General features: G+C 37.7%; 1 protein-coding gene across 1 annotated transcript; it reads right to left on the bottom strand.

Annotated features, from left to right (window-relative positions):
• Window positions 1-1,662: 1,662 nt before the first annotated feature.
• Window positions 1,663-22,570, bottom strand: LOC131789907 (vesicle-fusing ATPase-like). Its single transcript, XM_059107094.2, has 32 exons — window positions 22,400-22,570; window positions 21,278-21,377; window positions 20,757-20,796; window positions 20,021-20,096; window positions 18,278-18,365; window positions 17,543-17,600; window positions 17,034-17,089; window positions 16,114-16,167; window positions 15,543-15,577; window positions 14,770-14,842; window positions 14,249-14,318; window positions 13,728-13,769; window positions 13,363-13,440; window positions 13,054-13,096; window positions 12,574-12,610; window positions 11,678-11,755; window positions 10,960-11,010; window positions 10,484-10,523; window positions 10,317-10,391; window positions 9,557-9,744; window positions 9,182-9,277; window positions 8,748-8,793; window positions 7,837-7,947; window positions 7,574-7,707; window positions 7,144-7,210; window positions 6,350-6,429; window positions 5,859-5,993; window positions 5,474-5,535; window positions 4,795-4,846; window positions 3,854-3,909; window positions 3,427-3,482; window positions 1,663-2,983 (listed from the first exon to the last, which is right to left on the bottom strand). Exons 1-31 carry the CDS (start codon window positions 22,495-22,497, stop codon window positions 3,461-3,463), a joined length of 2,241 nt encoding a protein of 746 aa, XP_058963077.2. The 5' UTR covers window positions 22,498-22,570; the 3' UTR covers window positions 1,663-2,983; window positions 3,427-3,460.
• Window positions 22,571-22,631: the final 61 nt, after the last annotated feature.

The following is a 22,631-nucleotide window of genomic DNA, read 5'->3' as shown; positions in this document are numbered from 1 at the left end:
CCTTGAGAGCTCTTGAAGTTCTTGAGCGTCCAGCCCGACTGACTCACGTCAAGCTACGTGACGTAATTTGGCATCAAGCAGGGCACAATTGGCTGTAAGATGCTAGCCCAAGCTTTGCTCTTATTGTTCTGTTCTGGAGGTGTCAGCCAGATTATTAGCTATTACTTGGTGCAAAACAACGTATCTTATTAATTAAAGAGAAATTCCGGCCAGCGGAAAATTTACGAAGTACTCTCAGCGCTCGCTGCTCGCCATCTGTATTTTTCTAAAGTGCTCGCTGCTTGCAAGTAAAATTTGACAAATGCTCGTGCTCGCAAAAATAAACACACTGTTCGCATGCTCTCAAACATAAACACACTGCTCGCATGCTCACAAATGCTCACACAGACCATTCGATACCACTCTTTTTTACTCATAAATTTGAAATTACTTATTTAATAATAACAATTACAATTTCCTCAAATGTGATTGGTGCATCAGCTGCTTCACTTTTCACTAATCATTCTGTACAGTTGTAATCGGACAGTTGGCTGTAATCGGACACCTGTAGTCGGACAGTTGAAGCAGCCAATCACACTAGGTCCACTCTGCTAAATCCACCAATCGCAGAACTGATCACAATAACCATGGCAACAACCACTTATCCAAAGAAAAAAAAAGGCAATTTCCAAAACGGAAGAATATTTAACTAAAGATATTGTCTTTAGATATTTGGAGATATTTGTTCTAGGTGTATTTGTTTTTTTGGAAACAAATACAAAAAATATTTTTCGTTGTGATATTTTCCATTCCGTTGATTGGCTGTTGTAATTTCTTTGGTTTTGGTTTTTACCTCACTGAGTCGAGTTTCGCTCGAAAAACAAAGCACAATGATCCCATTAGGACTAAAACCCAAACCCCCCTCTCCTAGTCCATCGCAAGATTTACGATAAGGGGAAGTCCTTAGAACATTTGTACGATCACCTTTTCAATTATTCTTTTAGTGGAAATTGAGAGTCAGGGAAATATCAAGAGTGTTTCAACCAATATAAAGGTAAGTTGTTATATGGCAAGGTAGTCTTGAGGTAAATTCTTGCCTTCTGATTGGTTCTTACCTAGTCAGGATTTTGCCATATGGACCGCTTCCATGGAAACGATTAAAAGCCCCGAAGTTTTGCTATCGCAAGTGGGTAAATTCATAATCGGCAAGTTTAGCCCGAGTGCCATGTAATTCGGTCAATCTTCGGTCAATCTTCGGTCAGTCTTCGGTCAGACTTCGAGTCAGTCTTCGAGTGCCATGTAATTCGGTCAGTCTTCGGTTAGTCACAAAAACACCTTTTAAACTCGCTTGCCCGAGCTGTACTAAAGAATAGTGGGCCTGGGTCGTTTTTGTACGAACCAAGTTCAGCTCGGTCCGTACAAGAACGATCGAGAGCCAAGTTTTCTCAGTACTGCCCGAGCAAACTGAACGAGGTTAAAAAGAAGTTAATAAATATTTGTAGTACAAAAATAAGTCGAGAAAAAAAATGAGAGATATGAGGAAAAAAGAGATCAAGGTATTGATAATAAAATATTGTCGCTCTTGAAGTCACGTGGTTTAATGAGTCAACTGTTATGGCGGTTTGCATTGAAGAGTTTTCTTACACTGTTCAACATGTATCAAGCTCTTACTCCATGCGAATGTCTTTAGTTTAATTTTCAAGTAGCGACAACGACAACAAGAACACTGCATCTCTTCAAAACATATTCAAACGAAAGAAATTTAGCATCAAAGAGACATCCGAAAGGCCCTCGATTCTGCAGTCACGATGAAACTCAAGCCGGTCTTGACAGAACTGACTATACCCAAGATAATAACGTTGAAAAGACATATTTCTTGGCCTAGGAGAAGCTGGAGAAGACGCTGAAATGTCTTCTGGTTCATAAGCTCTTTCCACGTGCGAGAATTATCGAAAATGTTAATACTAATTTTAGAAATAATCTGCAATTCAGATGGTTCTCTCAACAGAATATATTTGTATTCTCTTGGTTTTCCGACTTTCCGAGAGCGGCCTGAACATTCTCAATAAAATGTTCGGTGAGTCAGCTCGTTCAGTTGTAAAACGCAGCAAGATGCTCACATAAGACCGTTAAAATATCATTTCAAAGGGAATTTATTGTAGCATGCGCATAAATTTTAACAACTAATTAGAGTTAACCGACAACTTAGAATGAAGATTAAGTCGTATTTGACTTCACCATCACTGGGGTTACTAAACCTAATAAATTTTCTTATCTTCGCATATTTTACTTGCTATTAACTCTGAAGATCGTATATATTAAATGTGATGAAATGAGATTCCATTCCTCCAGTGTAAGGACAAGGTAAACACTGTAAAATTTATCACAGACACACAAATATATTCAAATTATACCTCGCTTTGATTAAAATCAGAAAATTACGGATTATAGAGAGACTTACTCTAAAAGTGCATTTTACAAATTGTACGTAGTTGCATGCTTCACTTAATTTTCTCCTTAATTTTATATAAGAGATTTCAAAATTTCAAAATACAACGCAAAGTGTTTTCCAAGAAATATGTAATATGTATTTCAATTTGTTGGTTTCCGCGTCGATGGCTAGTCACTTCCTGTGTAGTAATAAAATTGTTACTTGTTTCTCTTTCTAACAGTTATAATAGAGTAATTTTCAATTAAGTAACAAAAGCAATTCGGGATTGGTTCGTTTTAGCTTTACTCTGCCCTGTGGTTGGCCTTAAAAAATTTTCGCCAACCTTTGCAACCAATCACTACTTGATTTTTCGTGTTTTCCCGCCGATTTGATATTTCGTTGTCTGTACAAGATTTTGGTTTTGGTTGTAAGACACTTAATCAAAGAGCACGCTTTACGAGAGCTATTCAACTGCTGTAGCTGACTGTCCTGAATCAAATGTTACACATGCACAGGGTTCGATCCTCAGTGTGGAACAGAACTAACTCTCGAATTGCTTGGAACAAAAAGCATCTGCAAAACAAAGGAGTAACATCAAAAGAGAAAAAATCACCTTCGGGTCTCACAGAGGTAAGGCACCGGTAATTAACAATATTAGTCGAGATTAGTTAGTGAAATTTCAACCAGCTAACCGGCAGGACGGGCGTGATTTTGGTGAGAGGGTACTCAGTATTTTCTTGGTGAAAATCAGAGCCGCCATATCCGATGTTTACAGCAGCGGAAGAGTCAGGAGAGTAATAAATTTTTATCAGGGAGGTGAGCGACGCTCAAAAGAAAGGTGAGGGGAGAAGTGGGGCAGTAGCAATCACCGCTCTCCCCTCCCCCCACCGTCCATTTAAAATCTGAACCAAACATTGCCGGTTGGATTAACAACCGCTAGCTTGAACCGTTAACTCGCCCCAGTAAGACGCCTATAATGCATGCTAAAAGCCAACTAGAACTATGACTGAACAAACCTGCAGTCGTTTCATTTTTGTTGATGGTCTTGCATTATGTCTGTGGGCCTCTTAGGCTACAACAAGAAAAAAGGTTGACTTCAGCTTCTTGGAACTAAAACATGTGAAGATCATCACATTTTGGAGGATACGTTAGTGTCTCGTCGGGCAAAATGACATTTTTTCTTTGCCCATAGTAGCCACAAGTAATTCAATAAATTCACTCTTACAGTTGATACTTTCTCAGACTTTGAATCTACTACCTCGCTTGCTTTGAAAAACGAAGGACCACGCCTTGATAAAGACAACTAACTTTGAAAGTGCTTGAAAAGTCCAATTGTGAAAAGACATTCTTTGCATATACAGCCCAATTTATTCCAGAAGAAACCTCAAACGCTACCATTAAAACAAAGCTGGCATACGCTAGATTTAGCGAATCAGTACTCACCAGTTTTCGTCTTCCAGAAGACATACAAATTTATCAACTCGGTCCCGCTTGACAGTCTAAAAGAAGAAACAAAGAAAAAAAAAATTAAGCTATCTGTATCTGTGTTACAGTATAAGAGTACAAGAGTATTTATGCTCTACCAAATTTACCTTCAACATCCTGGCCAATCAAAACAAAATAACAAAATATCTGTCCAAACTCAAACGCGAAAAAACACGAGTGAACTAGTTACGATTACCATACGTTTTAAATTTCACTAGTTTAAACCCTTAGAGTGACCAGCCTCTAATTTCTCCTTTCAAAGTCACCCCTGAATCACACATCAAGGTCACGAGAATAAAGGAAATGATCAAGAACTAAAGAAGTTCATGATTGTTAAACAAATTCTCCTTGTCAGAACCTCAGAAAACTTATAGAGAATAGTACAGAGATTATGAAAACTGATGCTAGGGCGTACAAGGTTTTTAGACCGATTTCAGGGCGAAGTGAATCACAACCAAAGCAGTTCCCGATATTCCAGTCATAATTTCCTAACAAAACAATCATTTTTTAAAACTCTCTTAAGCTTATTTTGGAAACTACTCTATATGCTGTTGGAGCGCTTTTCGATTACGTGTCGTAAAACCAAAGCCAAAGCAAGAGCCAAAGAGGACTGAAAGTAAAACCGACCAAACTGCCAAAGCGCGGGAAAACGCAGGCGACCAGGTCGTGATTGAATTTAGTTTTGCATCTGATTGGTTGATAGGGTGGCGCGAGTTTTCTGGACCAATCAAGTAGCGAAGTAGAGTAAAAACAAAGTAACTTCAGATTACTTTCGACACAGCTGAAAATTTCTTTAGCAGCTAGTTCACATTCTCTTCGGTTAAACACGGCATTTTTAACTTGAGAAAGGTAAACAAACACCACAAATCTGAATGATGACACGAAAGGGGCAACTGTACCTGAACTGCCATTTCCGCCATCATGAGTAACTTCTTTATTCCAATACAGAGTCTGAAAATAGATTTAAGTAAACTGAGCATACCAAACAAAGTAGACAAGCAAATAAATAATTCAATAAATAAATAATTACTAATTATATAATAAGCTGCATCCTACACGCAGTTTGATTGGTTACGATAAAATGTTCAAAAAAAATGCGCGCGCCGTGATTGGTCAGAACGAGTTCATTATATTTCCATAAAGCACGCGCCTTACGTCACACGAGTGCACTGTCGAGATATAAATGCAACCTACGTCATCGGTACGAGCGCGAGAAATTCACAATACATTTTATAAAAGAGATAAAAAAAACTTGTTCCTCGAGCATCGTTAAGCACTTGGGAATTTTTAAGAACACTCGAGAAGTGCGAGAAGCACTATTAAAATATTAAATATGAAATAGGAAAAGAAGGTTGCTGAAGTGACGCGTGCTATTTCCTTTATTTCGATTTTTTTTCCTAACAAATGCTTAACCTTTTCATCCTAACATCAGTATGCATATTCTCCATACTGTTTCCGATACATTTCCTAAGGTGCTGACAAGGAGAATTTGTTTAAGCACCGCGAGCTTCTTAAATTGGTGATCATCACTAGTAAGGAAACACAAACTGTCATAAATCCGTTGTATATCTAGCACACCTTCTCTGGCCCATGTTCTTCTCAATTTGTTTAATCTCATCATCCTCAAACAACTTTGATTCCTAGAGGTTGGAAAAACAAGAAATTAAAGGAGAAAGACTTGACGGGGCTCACATCCATGACGTAAACAGTAATAATCTCAACTGAGTTGCCACGTTAGAGAGTTTTTCAGTAAAGCTGACGTTTCGAGCATTAGCCCTTCGTATTTTGCTTTGACGAGGTGCTAACTCTCGAAACGTCAGCTTCAAAAACTCGTTACGGTGGCCAATTTACATTATCAACTAATTTGATTGAACAAAATCATCTTGTTTTACCCCTCACCGACGTAGTATCACAGTTGCTTTGTAAACCTACCCCCTGTATTTTGTAATTAATTTAAACAAACCTGTAGCACTTGTTTGAGTTGGTCTGCGGACCAGATTGAGGGCACATGGATTACAGTATTAAACGCTTCCACGATGCCCATGGTTTCCAATACATCTCGGCAGCTGGTTGTTCCGATCACAATCAACTTACGACCCTGACAGAAAAAGAAGTAAAAAAGGCGTTATTTGTAATTGCTGCTGCTCTTATTTCAAGCGGTCTAAATTTGGCAAATTCTTATCAAAATGTCCTGAACTTCTCATTGCCGCGTCTTTCTCGTCATCATTTTCACGGCAAGTGTTCATATCGTGGTTGTCAATGACCTCTGACGGCGAAGTGTATCACCACCATCGCTGTTATCCTCGCTATCACGAAATCATCCGAAAACTATACGAAAATTATCGTAGAGTACATCGTTGCTATCTCCGTCGTCATCGGCATTTTCGTCGTGATCGTCGACAATCTAACGAGAAGTAAAACCTGGAAGGATGTGAGCATAGTAGGTTTACGAACCTTTCTTAGCTTTTTCTTGAGCAACACAAGTAGAGCTTGAAGAACAGTGTTTGAAAATCTTGGCCCAATAGCAACATAGTCTGAAAATTAATGAATTCACGTAAACGAAGCGACGTAAGGGAACATCAATCCAACCAGAAAAGATATTTTTACTAAATATAGGTTAAAAAAACAGTGGAACACAGCATCATTTAACCCTTTAACTCCCATGAGTGACCAAGACAGAATTTCTCCTTACAATATCATTACAAAATCAACCAGATAAGTAATGAGAATAAAGAAAAATATCAATTTGGGGATAATTAGTTGATCCAAAACTCAATTCTCTGAACAAACATCATAAGAATTGTATGGTTGACAGTAAGGAGAATTACAAATTTGGTCTGTGCGTCAAAGGGTTTAACCAGGTAAAACAATGTGAGTAAGATAATAAAACCATCCTCCCATCGTTTAGATTTTATTCTTTCAAGTACCCTTTTATATACGTGACAAAAATTAATAAAAACAAAACAAAACAAAACAACCAAAAAATATCGATAATGATAGTGAAGATAAAGAAAATAATTTTAAAACCCTTTGTTCCCTAAGTGCGACTAGCATCTAATTTCTCCGTACACTATCACCCCTGTAACAAACACCACGGTCCCGAGAATGAAGGAAATGATCACCGGCTAGAGAAGCTCTGTACAGAGAATAGTATGGAAAGTTTGCATACTGGGGTGTTAAGGGTTAGGGAAAGAACTGTGTTAGTCGAGTTCATTGAATGGGGTAAATTCAACAGCTGGAGAACGTACCTAACAACCGCTCTATGTCATCCACGACGATACAGCTCAACTCCGATTTGTCAGCATCGTCAAATATCTAACGTCAAAAATCAAAGTATTTCAAAACAGAAGAAATCATCACTATGAAATGGCCCTGGACATTATTGTAGTAATAACAGTACTTCAGATGACGAAACTAGAAAAACCAGACCGATCTACGTTTCACAGACGTCATAGTATTTTATCGGTTGCACAGTCAGTGTAAGTGAGTCATGAAGATCTACTTATCAGATGTTCAACTCATATTATTCTTTGGCCATTCAGTTCCTAATGGCATAATCCCAAATCTTTATGTTTTGTATTAAGAATTCGATAGAATTCATCAGAAATCTTCAAGGCCATTTTTAGTCTTCAAAATTGGCTGTACCAATCCTCAAAGGAGCATCAGTGAGATCCTGACCTTTTTAATGGTTTGGCATTTTGCGCTTTCCACAAATCCGATCATGTTTTCTGGTGTGCACAACTTGATGAAAGGGAAGTCCGACTTTAGAGCCAAGTGCACAGCGAGGGCCGTCTTGCCACATCCAACAGGACCTGCCAAAGAGAGAGTTTTCAAACATGACTGCTGAATGCGGTCGTTTCACCAACGAGTCGTTTCGCATTACTCTTAGGTACTCTTTTTATCTTTTGTTTGTTTTTTTCCCCCATATTTTGAGTACTCACCTTCTAACAGGACTGTTATTGGGGAAGTGATGTCCTGAGTTCGTGTTTGTTGCAGCAAAAGGTCTCCATCATCTATTATCCGCTGAATTTGGGAACCCCACCGGACAATTCCTAACAAAATAAGTCAACAGAGATTAGCACATAGTGAGTCTAAGAAGGATAAGTTAACTGACTGAGTTACAGATTGACTCACTGACGGACGACAGTATCTGACAGACACAGTGACCGCGTAACTGAATGACAGATTGACCGGCTCACTGATTGGCTAGTTGACTGAATGATTAACCGAACGACTGACTGATTAATTGAAAAAAGGGGGTAAGTTTCTAAAAAAACTGTAGTGCTGCGTCGGTGGGAGAGTATAACAGGTAATTTAGTGCTAAATACTGAGTTGAAAACGTAAATTGACCACCGTAAAGAGTTTAAAGGCTGACGTTTCAAGCGTTAGACATTCGTCAGAGCGATGGTTTATTAAAAGACTTGCTGACTGACTTATGACTCATTGACTGAAAAACTGGCTGAGTGCGCGAGTGAGAGAGGAAGGGGGTGACTGACTGGATGACTGGTTGAATAAATGAATTAATGATTGATTGATTGAGAAACTGAATGACTGACTGCATTAATCACTAAATGAAAGCTACGTTGGTTGACAGTACGATTGACCCCTTACACCCTAACATCAGTATTCATATTCTCCAAACAGTTGTCTATACATTCTCTAAGGTGCTGATGAGGAGAATTTGTTTAACATCAAGAGCTTCTTTAGTCGCTGATCATTTCATTTATTCTTGTTACTTTTATGTCTGATACAGAGGTGATATTGTAAGAAGAAATTGGTTGCTAGTCACTCTTAAAGAGAGAGTTAAGCTGCACAAAATCCCCGCTGGAGATTTAACTTCAAGTAGACTCACCATTGGCGACATACAGATCAAGATTGTCGTCAGAGGGTCCAAATGCCTACACGTGCAACAGAAAACAAAATAATGGAAAATCATTTAAAATAATATATCGACATGAGAAAAAAATTGCAACGAAAGACATTATAACCCCGTTTATTTCCCATACAACACCTTTTGCTTGGGCAATATTCCCCAACCACTACAATCACTACAACATAACTAGTCCGACTGAGTGTCCTAAGTAAAACCAACCAAACTGACTAAAGCGCGGAAAACGCGGGCGACCAAGGCATGATTCGTGCTAGTTATCCATCTGATTGGTTGAGAGAGTGGCGCCAGCTTTCTGGACCAATCACAGAGCGAAGTAAAGCAAAACCCATTGCCATCTAAGATTATTTTTGACACTGAATTAAAAATTGCATTACATATCTAAAATATTCATTTACCGGTTTGATATCATTCTCCAGAGCATGGTAAAAGTCTTCATGCTTCACAACTATCTTCTCAGCTGCTTCAGGATCGATCTCGAAATTATTCTTGAGCTGTGAAATGAAGGAAAAAGGATAATTATCTCCAATAATGTCCCTGGAAGTTTACCGATCGACACTGCTGTCGTGTCTATCAGCGGTTGGCCCTCGTTTGGGCATGCTTTGTTTGGGAAAGTAGTGGAATATTTCCTTAAGTCATAGACTTTAGTGATAAGTAAGTTTTATGATAAAACCTAGTCCACGTTGCATTGCTTGCTGAAACCAGTTCGTTGCATAAATCTCTACTGAATTCTCACCGCACAAAAACTATCTACGAAAAGTCGCTTACAGTACCTGAATGAAGCGGTTCATGGCAGTGGACTGTGCCGCTCGCACCAGTCCCTCAATCTCTGCCCCAGTGAAGTTCTTTGTTTGGACGGCCAAATCAGCCAGGTCGACATCTGCTGCCAGTAACTTGTGTTCTCGCATCTTTGCTGTGTGAATCTCCAGGATTTGTACGCGTCCTTGTTCGTCTGGTAGGCCTGAAGAAGAACCAACTCATGCTGAAACAACGTTTTGAGGTGACTATTGTAGACATCTATCGCCCAACTCTAAAAGCATTTTCACTCAGTAAAAGAACACTTATGAGATACTCACAGCTTCTTTTTGAAATTGAGATTGAGTGCAAAGCCTTGGAAAACGATGTCTATTCTCAGACAAATTTGATTCTTTTCCACAAAGTTTCTCACGTGATCTCATCCCGAAAGTACCAGGTTAGCGTCTTAGAACTTGAAAATGTCGTATTTAAGATTGAGTTTTTTTTTTTCAGTTTACTCCATGGGAGGGTGGATGGATTCCGAGTTTTTCTAAAATCTGACTATTATTGTTAACGTCCTTTCCGTTACTGTCCCGTTTTCGGTTTACTAAATTCATTGTTGCTCGTGAACAGAGCGTGGAAGGCAGAGGGCATGTTTGACGTAGCCTCGTGGTTCACGCATGAGCGGTAGAGTGTCAAACGGACACGTAAAGAGGATCCATCACAACTGTAGGATGCCTTTGTTCCACAGGATACAGCTGCAGTGCACTTGAATGAAGATCGTTGTAACATACTTACCAATCTCAACTTGAACCTCAAGTCGTCCAGGTCTGAGTAAGGCATCATCAATGAGATCTCTTCTGTTTGTCATGCCTTGAGCAACGAAACAATAAAACGTCAAATATATCCTCCCGGATATAAACATCACTTGCATAGCGTCCATGAATGACATTAACGAAACTTACCAATGAGAAGAACGTTATTAAGTTGTTCCACACCATCAATCTAAAGCAAAATTAATAGTTAACATAGGGAAAAGAATACAACGGAGAGAGCATCGATTTTTATACAACGACCTGTACACTTAACGATCACGAAGCTGATACATATAACTGAACCTTAATTGTATTTTGTTTTTTTTGGCTTCCTGTTTATCATTGTGAGAACCGCAACAAACATAAAAATTGTTAATTATAGATGGCCTCCATCCACAGTCATATCATGTCGAGATTCCTCAGATACTCGAGCATTCTAAGTCTATCAAATCATTCCCGCCTAAGCCTGTTTTGCGCACTCACTCTTTTGGGGGGAAAATCTCGTATACACAATAAAAAAAACCTCTTATCAGGACGTAAAGAATCTATGGGGCACATGAATTAGTGTGCTTTTGAGAAAATCTGTTTCTGAAGAATTTTATTGAGAGACATCAAAATCTACTCACCTTTGCAAGAAGTTGATTTACAACTGAGTCCTGCACTCCAGTGCCTCCGCTCTAAGGTAAGAATATTAAAAAATGAACAATAATTCATTGATTACTTAAATGTAACACGGCAATTTTTTAAATGTAATTGGTTAAGAAAACTCACTCTACCCTCTCAACTAATCAGATGCAAAACCAAGAGAAATTGCGATATGTTGAAGGGCATTTTCCCGCGTTTCGGGCGGTTTGATTGTTTTCACTTTGAGTTCTTATTAGGCACTTGTCATAATCCCCTTTGTTCTGATTGGCTGTTGCAGTTATTCTGGTTTTAGCTTGATGACTCCTATTATTACTTATAACATTTATTCACCAAAGTGGAGGTAAATATCCACCTCCTCCTCTGATATGGAGTTGACTAATTATTTTAGCACATACCATATAGAAACAAAAATATCTTTAGTTATGTCAATATATCGAAAAATGGTCGGAAATCAAGCTCCTGATGCACGGGTTTGTCTATTCGACAGCTCAGAGGTGAATAGTACTTGCTAATCACTTCCGAACTGGCCGATCAGCAAGCACAAAAAGCACTATTCACACCGGTGGTATATACTAATAGCGCATCTAGCCTAGTTAAAAATGTATCACATATTTAACAAGGCTCGGTCTTTTCTGTCCTAAGAAACAGGAGCAGCCATCGATAACAAATAGAAATAGTTGAAAAGATACTAGTACTTACATTGTACATGTACCTTGACTTGCAAACTGCATCAAACTCGTCAAAGATTATAAGATGAAGTCCGCTGTTATCACCAAACTGCAAGGATAACACAAATACGGAACAGAAGTCCCCTTAGGTAACTTTGTCGCTCCCCTGTCTCACAGTTGGTTGAGAGAGACCCGTCATTATCTATTACCTGAGGGGGAGGGGGAGAAAAACAAAATTTACCTGATTCCTCATAAGGCTCGGTGACAATATTATGACCCCCCCTCCCCCCTCCCCCTCATTGGCAGTTAACTGACAGTCAAGTTTCTATAGTTTCTCCTTTATACTCTGTTGGCGACGGCTGATCTCCCCTACGTTCCCCCTGAAAACCATTTGATAACACCCTCCCCCCCGGAAAAAAAAACCTTCAAAACACCGGCCCTAGGGGATGGATGTTAACCGCTTCCTAAGATTACACTTTTTCTTACGCTGGAGCAGCCCACGGATAATGGGAACTTTGACAGTTACTCTTGATCTTATCGGGAACCCTGTGCTTTCTCGGTACGCGAAAAAATACCAATTCCTAACATGAAATTTCTCATTGGAAGAAAAGGCTCTTAACCTCTACCTATATGCCCAAGCCGACGACTTATGTTTCATCCTTTGCCTAATCATTTAACTCGGGCAAAAGAAACCTCATAATTGCCTGAAACTTTTGTAAGAAACAATCCCGTCCCCGAGTCCTTTGGGTGCATTGAACCCCAACCAATTCCTATTTTTCTATAGAATGCTCTTCGTTATTAAACTGGAGAACACTCATTTACGAAATAGTCCATAACGGAACCCACAATCTTAATTACCGCAAAACCGTCATGGAAGTTTTAGAAGAAAAGTTAAGAGCTTGGAAAGCAGTTGCGACGGCACTGTACCTTTTTCTGTTCCTCTTCAGCCTCTGCAAATAGCTTTCTGTAAATAAGATATGAACAAGCTTAGTTATTTCATGGTGACTGGGTTACAGTTTCGTTACACCACATGTGCGAACTGTTCATCTGCGACGCGAGTATTGAAATTTCACATGTTTGGTAAACACATACGGCTACCCGAGAAATTCCGACAAAAGAATAACTTCATTTTTCAGTCGATGTCTTCCTGGCGTTGCCGTTCTGGCCGCTTACAGTCCTTTTCTGTCGGTAAAAGCGCTAATGCCTGCGCATCTTGAAAACCTTGGTCCATTCATTATCAAATTGGCATTTTGTAGTCTTTACTAATCTTTTCCATCTTCAACTATCCCAGATCCTCTTTAGTTTATTCTCTTTACTTTGGTGTTCTTAGTTTTCTTGTTCTGCAAGTCGCAGAGAACGACTCCTAGAATGCACATTACAATGTCACGGTCTCTGCTCTTTTCTCACCTGATATTGGCTTCCGATTCTCCAACGTATTTATTGAGAACCTCTGAAACAAGATCGCAAGTTAAGTCAGAGCTTGTAGGTAGACCTCATTTCGATTTGAATAATGAGGAGTGCCAATCAGTGGAAAATGAGAAAATGGCAAAATGGCAAAATGGAAAAATGGAAAATGGAAAAATGAAAAAATGGAAAATGGAACAAGGTGTTTAATGAGCGAGGGAAAACGCAATTTAGTTACTGAATCAATACTTCGTATAGTTGTAACACAAGTTGGTCGAGAGTATCAATTAGCCACTATATAAGATACTTCACCTGGTCCACTGATAATCTTAGGTTCCCTTGTGTTTAACATCTTGCCAATTTGCCGAGCCATCAGCGTTTTTCCAGTTCCTGAATTTACCAAGTTCCGCAGTTAGTTACTACGGTACTTATAAATTAAACTTCTTACTGGTCAAACCCCAGAATAATCAATCACTGGCGAAACCATTGAGAAACGTTTGAATTTCACCCTATAAGGATTCTAGCGATATAAAGTCGTTTAATGATAAAGAATTCAAATCAAGCAGCAACCATTACGAGCATCAATCTCCTAAAAATCAAACACGCTTATAGGTGCTCGAGTTTTTGATTTTCCACAGTGTGACAGCATATACACAAGAAATATCTGTTAGAAATACCTGGCGGTCCATGTAACAGAATACCCTTGACATGCCGAAGTCCTGAACAAAAATAATAAAAGGTCGCAACGTGAATCTCGCTATTAGTTATTTCCTTGACCCGATTGATCGTTGGGTGAATACCGCTGTCCGCCGGATAGCGTTATCCGCGCATTGAACAACAAAGCCTGGTATTTATTTTCCGTTCGACCGTTGAATGTTCACTCACGCTAACAATTCACACAGTTTCATAGTGCTACAATCCATACCCCACCCTTCCCCCCTCCCCCCAAATTAATGCACTCCTCTCGCGGGTCCTGCCGTACGTGTTGGACTCTTGACTGATTTACGAGGTTTTAACCCTTTACACCCTAACATCAGAATGCATATTCTCCAGACTGTTCTCTTCCCATTTCCTTAGGTGCCGAGAAGGAGAATTTGTTTAAGAGTCATGACTTTAATCAGTGATTCAGGGCTGATATTGTACGGAGAAGCTCCATTATCCTTTTACTTATTACATCTAAAGCTCTTGGTATTCTCACCTAATTTGTCAACGACTTCTGGGGGGAAAAGCCTCGTGGCAAAAGCTCTTCTTATGATGTTAGAGAATTCCTGTTTGCAAAAGAACAAAATGACAGAAAATACATGTATACAGCGTTGCCAGGTGGAAGGAAAGCAAAACAAACTGTCATCAAGCATTTTATAGGAAATAAGTGTTGACTACAAGTAGCATGTACCCCTTGACTCCAAAGATCTAAATACAAATTCTCTTTACTGTCTTCCAGACATTTTCTATCACTCTAGCTCTGAGAAGTTGGTGTTAAATCCGACAATACTCCCTAACCGACGTTTTTTTTTTCTGTCTTCTCATCAACCTTCCGCTTGGCAGTGTGGTGATATGGTGAGGGGAAATGAACTATAGGTCACCCCTGAAGTGAGAGGGTTGTAGCCACACTGTGTTTGCAACAGATCGTAGTATGGTCGTATGCAACTTGATATTTTGTTTGGTACCAGTTGAATGCAACAAATTATTTCCATAGACATTAAAAGTGGGAAAACACACCTTGTCAAGGCCTCCAATTCCCAGCTTTGTGAAGTCCCAGTCTCTACTGATAATGGACTGTGTTGCTGCTTTTCTGAAAATCAAACAATAAAAATAATATCCCTACATACTCCAAAAGTATAAATTAAAACTTAGAAATGTCATCCTCACTAAAAAACCTTCACATCTCTAGTTCTGTGTAACCTTTAACTCCCAGATCAAATTTGTAATTCTCCTCAATGTCAATAATACAACACTTATAATATTAGTTCAGAGAATTTATTATTGGATCAACTAATTATCCCCAAATTGATATTTTTCTTTATTCTAATCACTTATCTGGTTGATATTGTGTTGATATTGTAAGGAGAAATTTTGTCTTGGTCACTCATGGGAATTAAAGGATTAACTAATTCAGCACTTCTCCCTTCTACAGTGTGACTGCATCCCTGGTAAAACAGTTAAGGACAATTTGGACCGATATAAACCCTCTAAATCCGAACTTCAGCAAGCATATTCTTCATACTGTTTCCTACACATTTCCTGAGGTAATAACAAGGAGAGTATGCTTAACAATTAAGAATTTCTTAAGCTGGTGATCATTTCCTTTCTACTCATGACCATAATGCTTGATTTAGAGTCGATACTGCGGGGAGAAACTAGATGATAATCACTCATCACTCTAAAGGGGATGACAGGTTATGGTAAATGCAATGGTCTCTACTATTATTGCTCAATGGTACATCATGTAAATGTATTTTGAAGTGTCACTCAACAGTGCTATCTGCTCTTACCCTTTGGCTGTCCCTGTCAGATTCAACATGGAACCCTACAAGAGAAGACATTAAATTAATGTTACAGGTCAAAATCCCTTCTTTCCTTCGTTTTCTTTGGGTATATTGTCACTGATAGTCTTTAAACAAAGAGAAGGGCAAACCTAACTAGATTTAATTCAGTTTAAACGTCAATATTTATATAACTTTCAGTGTTTAACTACACTAACTGTACTTAACCTGCATGCACCATTTCATTGTAATTTGCAAAAGTTCTCTCATCTGTGGTACAATGTACATCACCCTGCCTCAGCTAACTAGTAAATATCAAGGTGATATGTTGATGACTCACTGAACCTATGCAGACCTTGACAGACTGGCTTGCAAGTTGATGTCAGAAACAAGATGATACAGGTAACTTGTTTAAAGGCTGAATTGCATTGTGGACTTCAATAGAGATTTTATTAAAAACCACAATATTACTTATAAATCATAGGTTAAATAAGGAAAAAGAAAATGCTGTAAAATTGACAAATGTCATAATTTAGCTCTAGTTATGTTATAAATGATATCCATAAATATTTCATATTACCTCTGCTCTTTCAAAAAGCACATGGGTATTACTTGTTATGAGACCCATATCAACCTATGGTTTGGAGAAGCAAAAAATGTATAGTACACTGATACAGGTCGCAAATCAGGCTGCATATACACCTCAAGTTGATGTAGGTCATTCATTGTTTTCATTATCCTCTAATTCCTATTAGTGACCAAGACAGAATTTGTCTCATACATTGTCATAACAATATAAAGCAGACTGACAAGAGATGAAAATAAAGAAGAATACTGATCAGAGGATTATTAGTTGATCCGATACCAAATTCTCTGATCCAAAATCATAGGAATTGTTAGCACAGACATTAAGAAGAATTTCTAATGAGAACATGGGAGAGAAAGGGTTTAAGAATGAAGGAGCAGGAAAATAGTTAAAGTATGGGTGCCAATGGAAAATTATCCACATCTGAATGGAAACAAAAAGATAGCGTGGGCCATCAAAATTTAGCCAAAGAGTACTGAGTATTAAACAGAGAATTTCCAAATCTCTTATACACAGTAAACACCCTGGTTGCTATTTGTTTGAATAATAATTAGATACTTTTGACTGCATGGAAGGGCAACAAAGGAAAATATTTGGCTCTAGGTCACTATAAATCCTGTGCATCATAACTGGAAACCAAATAGTAACCCAGCTGACCTGGCCACAGTCAGTCAACAGCCACTCCATCACAAGTGTTTTTTTTTTTCCTGGTCTTGCTTGTGCTGTTAAGTGCTGTATGGCCCTCATACAGAGATTTATGCCTTATGTTTTTCAATTAAATTTCAAACAGGGAAGTGCAGGTCACATAACGACAACCATTTTGGAACTGTGCAAATCCATGTCCTACTTTAAAAAGAGTATATCACATAAAAAATGTCTGGGACATCTATGTGACAGCACCATAAAGTACATACATTTGTTCCTTGAGAAGCATTATTCTTGGCCCCACCAAGAAGACTGACATCAATAACTTGAAAAAAAAAGAAAAAAATCAAGCAAGGTTCGATCAAATTGAAAAAAATTCAATAATCAGAGATTCACTGTGAATAAAAGACTGGTCTGTTGTATCTCCATGGAATTCACAAATTTCTTCTCCTTATAACAAGGAGAAGAAATAAACTTTCCAAGCTGAAGTGAATCAAAAAATTTAATTTCCTCTCCTCCATTTATTTCTCCTAGATCTCTCAGGATGAAAACTAAGTTTCACCAAGAAATCTTGTTGCAGGAGATAAGTGTAAAGTAACAGAGAAAATCCTACATGTAAGTAAGACAAAGGGCCATTACACTTTAACCAATGAATTCTGGTGGAGGCTGGAGTATTATGTGATCTTCAGTATCACCAACATTCCTCTGAGGGATAAAATGAATTAGAAAGAAAAATACAGACTGATGAATAAGACCAATCATAGATAATTCCACTCACCTTCCATACTTTTTACAACAAGAATGAGGTATTTCTTGTCTTGAAAAGAAAATACAGCCTGTTTTATCATAAAAATTGTCATCAGTAAACAATTGTCACAATCAAAATTAACAATAAAAGAAACACAAGAACAGAACTAAAATAATTGATAATTTTTCATCAGAGCTGAGGTAATGTGAGCTGCCAAACATCAGTTTTTGAAGGTAAATAACAACCACTATCACTAACATTGACAGAGGTTAACACACGTCTAAGCATATACCACACAGAAACCAATAAAATTAGGTTATTTCTGTCAATAAACAGCCAAATGGTCAGAGATTTAACTCTTGACATGCAATTTTATCCCCTTTGTGGCTTGATGGTGAATAATACTTACTTACTACTTTCTGACCAGCAGCCCATGACACTTTTCACCCCTGTGGTATTATACTTAGTGTATACACAGAATATTATTTTCACATACTGACTGGTTAACTAGTAAATAATTATAAAAAGGAATTCAGGGGTATCAAAGTATTTAAAGTAGGCATCAGACTTAGCAAAATTTGGTGACTGTCAAACGTTTTTCAGGGGCCAAAAGGTAATCATTTTGAGCAGAGTAAATGGCAACATGTTATCAAGTAGCTTCAGGACAAAACTCTGCAGTTACTGGCTTGTTTTGAAATCCTTGTAATATTTACTGTGTGCTTCATTAAACTATTAAATCACAGCCTCAGACTAAATGCCATTTACCTGCTGACCAACAGAAAAAGCCCGGTCATAAAAGAGGTGTGTAAATTCCTCTGCCATTTTGTTCGTATCATAGGCATCTTGGTTACCCCTAGTGCAAGAAAAGATGAACAACATTGAACCTTTCAACCTCCAGAGGTGATTAATATGTAACTTCTCCCTATAACATCCATACACCATCCAGTAAACAGGTAATGAGAATATTCAAGATGTTATCTTGATCTACACGTAGCACCAAATTTTCACCATTAATTCACAAGGAAATGTGTAGAGGGGAAAATCAACAATCAGATCTTGGGAGTTTGAGGGTTAACAATTACAAGTTTTTGTGTCAGGAAGCCTTCATCAAGTCAGGAAGCTTACAGGAAACTTGGAATACTCCCTAGATAGGTTACAGAGCAGCTATCAATAGCTTCTTAAGAGCTCTCCAAACTTTTCAAGTGCTTCATCCCTTAAAAACCAGGTGATATGGGACAGGTGTGGACCATGTATGAATGTGATATGGGATAATCTATGGGCCATATCTGGGTTTTATATAGCATTGATATGGCCATATGAAACCCACATATTGCCATGTATTGCCTTTCCATTGTCTTCTCTATAGGAAAAGTATGTATTTTGCAAACATCCATACTATGAATGATATGGGATATGGGAATGGTAGGGGTGCCTATCAATCATTTCCATTTATGACATATGGATTGTATTAATAAATATTAATACAATCCACAATGTACTGCTGACGGATGAAACAATTGTTTCACCACATTTTCCATCCTGTTATTACAATAAAAGCTTCCACCTCATAATTTTGATCATTCGCATTATAACATGTTTGCTGGATAACATATTTTAGGGAGAAAATACATGGTGGTTATTTCTGGGATTTAAAAGGTTAATGTAGAACAAAAGATATTATCGCTGGATAAATTTTAATATTCGCACAAGTCAGCTATCCTGGGCCACAAAGAAGACCAAGATGAAAACACTGCAAAACATGTACATGTTACAAGTCTGTAACAACAGTATAACACGACAGTTTAGTTTAACAGGTGCATTCAATCTAGCATGGTGTCTGGGCTCATGAGACACAAGCAGTTCCACAAGCAATTCAAGCCATGCTACTGCTTTGTTATCTAACTTAACCTTTTCCACCCAAACATCAGTATGCATATTCTCCATACTGTTCTCTAAACATTTCCTAAGGTGCTGACAAGGAGAATTTGTTTAACAATCAAGAGGAACTTCAGTAGGTGATCAATTCCTTTATTCTCCTGACCATAATGTTTGCTTCAGGGGTGATATAAAAAGGAGAAATCAGATACCGTCACTCTAAGGGGATAAGAAGGGTTTAAGAATAATTCCCTCTGCTTATCTTCCAACTGCTCTAGGTGCAGGTCATATTTCACTGCACAGCTTACTAAATTGAAAATTTTGTTGAACTGAAATCTTCCTGCTGTATTTGAACCCAGAGATACAAGAAATATCTCACTAATCTGGTTTTCTCGGTCCATACTGTATGTCACAGAACCTTTTATGTTTTCACTCCCATTTAAAGCCCACATGCTTTGCACTTGGGCCATAAATCAGAGCAAAAAAAATTGGTTCTTAACAAACAGTACTCACCTTGCAATTCGTTAAAGTAAGAGATATTTAATATCCTTCACGTGAGAAACAAGTAGAATAATCGACATGGATGTACATAATGTTCTTGATGTAATAATCATAGTTAACAGGAATATTTACTTGGCCTTCTGAAGAAAATCTGCTTCAAATGTAATATTTGACAGGTATGATCCTTCACCAAATCTGTATGGAACAACTAGAAAAGATATTAACAGACTAAAATAAATACATTTTCATCTTTCAACCCTAGTGATATTATAGTGAAACAGGTTTTAAAATCAGAGGCTTGAGTTTGTAAAAATTCCACTCTCTAGACCACTTCTCACAGATCTGATGATTTTCCTTTAGTACTCCATAAAAAAATTTGAAAGTTCTTTTGTCTCCAGTCGAAAAAATTTCCTGTTCTGAAAATATACGAAATCTTTGTAATATCCCTGTGTGCCTTTGTTTTAGAAAATTCAGTGGGATGCAAATCTACATGTAAGTAAATAATTATATTACAGATAAGGCAGCAGGGTTGTCATTAGAAGATGTATAATCTGAACTTAGTACACAGCTGAAATGAAATTATGCTTGGGTAACAAGCATGGCATGTTGCAAAGCAACAAGTCCTTCAAGGGGCTCTGGGGGTTACAACTCCCCTGGAAACATTTTGAATTCAAGACTCTCTGAGATATGATTTAAAGCATTGCAGGAAATAATATTATTTGAGTAAATTTTTCTAGCCAGACATTAATGTCAGAATCAGCTTAAAAATATTTTTTTTCTGTCTTTGATCACAACTCAAAAAGTATCTAGCTACCAGCTTCTAATGACAACTGTGAAGTAGTGAGAGGATGTCTCAGTGATGTCTTACCATCTATGATACTGTTAAGTGCTACATTGGTCCACTTTCTCTGAAATTGTAGTAAAGTAAAATTCAAAGTCATAAATCTCAAAATAAAATCAACTTTGTCCTTCAGCTAATGGAAGACATAATATTATTCTAAATGCATCATATGATAAGCAAACAAAAATCAAATTGAATTTTTTTCCAGTGATTGAAAGATGTCAAAAATGACAAATCCACCAGAAAAAATGAAACAAATACAACACTGTTAGTATTGAACTCTCTCTGAGAGACATTTAAAACCATTTCTTTCAAAATTAGTTTGAATTTTTAACCCTTTCATTTTTAGGATTGACCAAAGTGGAATTTCTCGGAGCAAACACAGAGAATTTTCCCTTAGAAAGGTAATGAGAAGTAAGAGGAATACTGACAAGACGATAATGTTTCATTTACAGATGATTCTCAGGGATAAGATCCTGAGAAACATGTAGCAAACAGCAAGGTGAGTTTGAATATACATCTTGAGAGATGTTCGTGAGGTAATTTACCTGGACAAGACTGAATCCTACAGAACCTTGTGGAACATCCTGTGATACTTCTATGGTAAAGATGTAGCCTTGTGGAGCATTGGTCCGAACCTCAACATGTCTGATGAAAAAAAAAAAAAAAGATCCATTTTAAACAATAAAAATAAATTGAAATGACTGGATTACATGTAAATCCTATAGGAAAGTTATATATAAACTGATTTTGGAGTACAGTGATAAAGCACAACTCACCGAGATTTCCATATAGCCCCATACATCAAATTGTGCTTACAGTTATTTGACAGAGGAAATCAATGGTGAATACAGCACTTTATCTTTAGGACTGAGGTTTTATTCTAGAATACAGTGGGGTTATGTGGAGATCTTTACCACAGCACACCAAAGAGTTTTCAGTATCAGTCCATCGAGCATTCAATTGTGATATCAGGGAGGGATCTATGGTTGTTTTGATTCAAAGTTGTTTCTGTACAAGTCAATTCAAAACAAACTAAAGTCAATTTAATACAACAACAACAAAGTCAATTCGATACATTGAAATAGTTGATCTGATACATGTAGAAAGTGACTTTGAGACAACATCAGTCATTTCAATACAGAGTAGTGAAGAATAATTGAGAAGTTTTTACTTTCTACAACCATCAAATTGACTTTGTCTACTATCCTCATCAGAGGGTCTCTAACTTCATTCCTCCGGGAAGACTTAGATTTTTTTTCTTTGACCCAAGCTTGAGACATTGTGACATGTTTCTTAAATAGATTAATTTTGTAAACTCGATCCTCCTGGAAAAGGCTACCGTAATGTAAAAATATACCGATTTAATCACTATAGAACATCCCAAGCTAACACTAATACTATCTCGCGGACATAACATTTTCGCGTTTAGTTTCTACTCGCACTTTCGACTTTCGTTTTGAAGAAAAAATTTTAAGGAAGATTTAATCTTAGCCAGCATTAGTAATTTCAAATGTTATTGTCTTTAAACTATATAGAAATCAGAGCATTCCCCATCTTTACGAAATCTTTCCCTTTAAAAACAAATATTAGCTGACATCGGCAAAAGAAATCATACGGGAACGCATTAAGAAACTACACGTCACAAGAATCACAAACTCGACACTTACTTGACTCTGTCGCGACTGAAGTCATTCTCGTTCACCACAAGACAATTTGTTAAAGACAATTTGTCCGATGGACATTTTATCACTTTTATTCGGACCATTCTGTCAGCAGGCAAGAGTAACCTTTTCACAAAATTTCAATTACCTAAAGGAAGGCCGCCATCTTTCTACTAACTCTTGTACCCAGTGATATCGGCCTTGTTTGACAGAGACTCGTTCCAGTATCAAAAGACAT

The sequence above is a fragment of the Pocillopora verrucosa genome, chromosome 11 (assembly GCF_036669915.1).
Source record: "Pocillopora verrucosa isolate sample1 chromosome 11, ASM3666991v2, whole genome shotgun sequence".
Lineage (NCBI taxonomy): Eukaryota > Metazoa > Cnidaria > Anthozoa > Scleractinia > Pocilloporidae > Pocillopora > Pocillopora verrucosa.
This window is presented reverse-complemented; position numbering and strand designations above follow the sequence as displayed.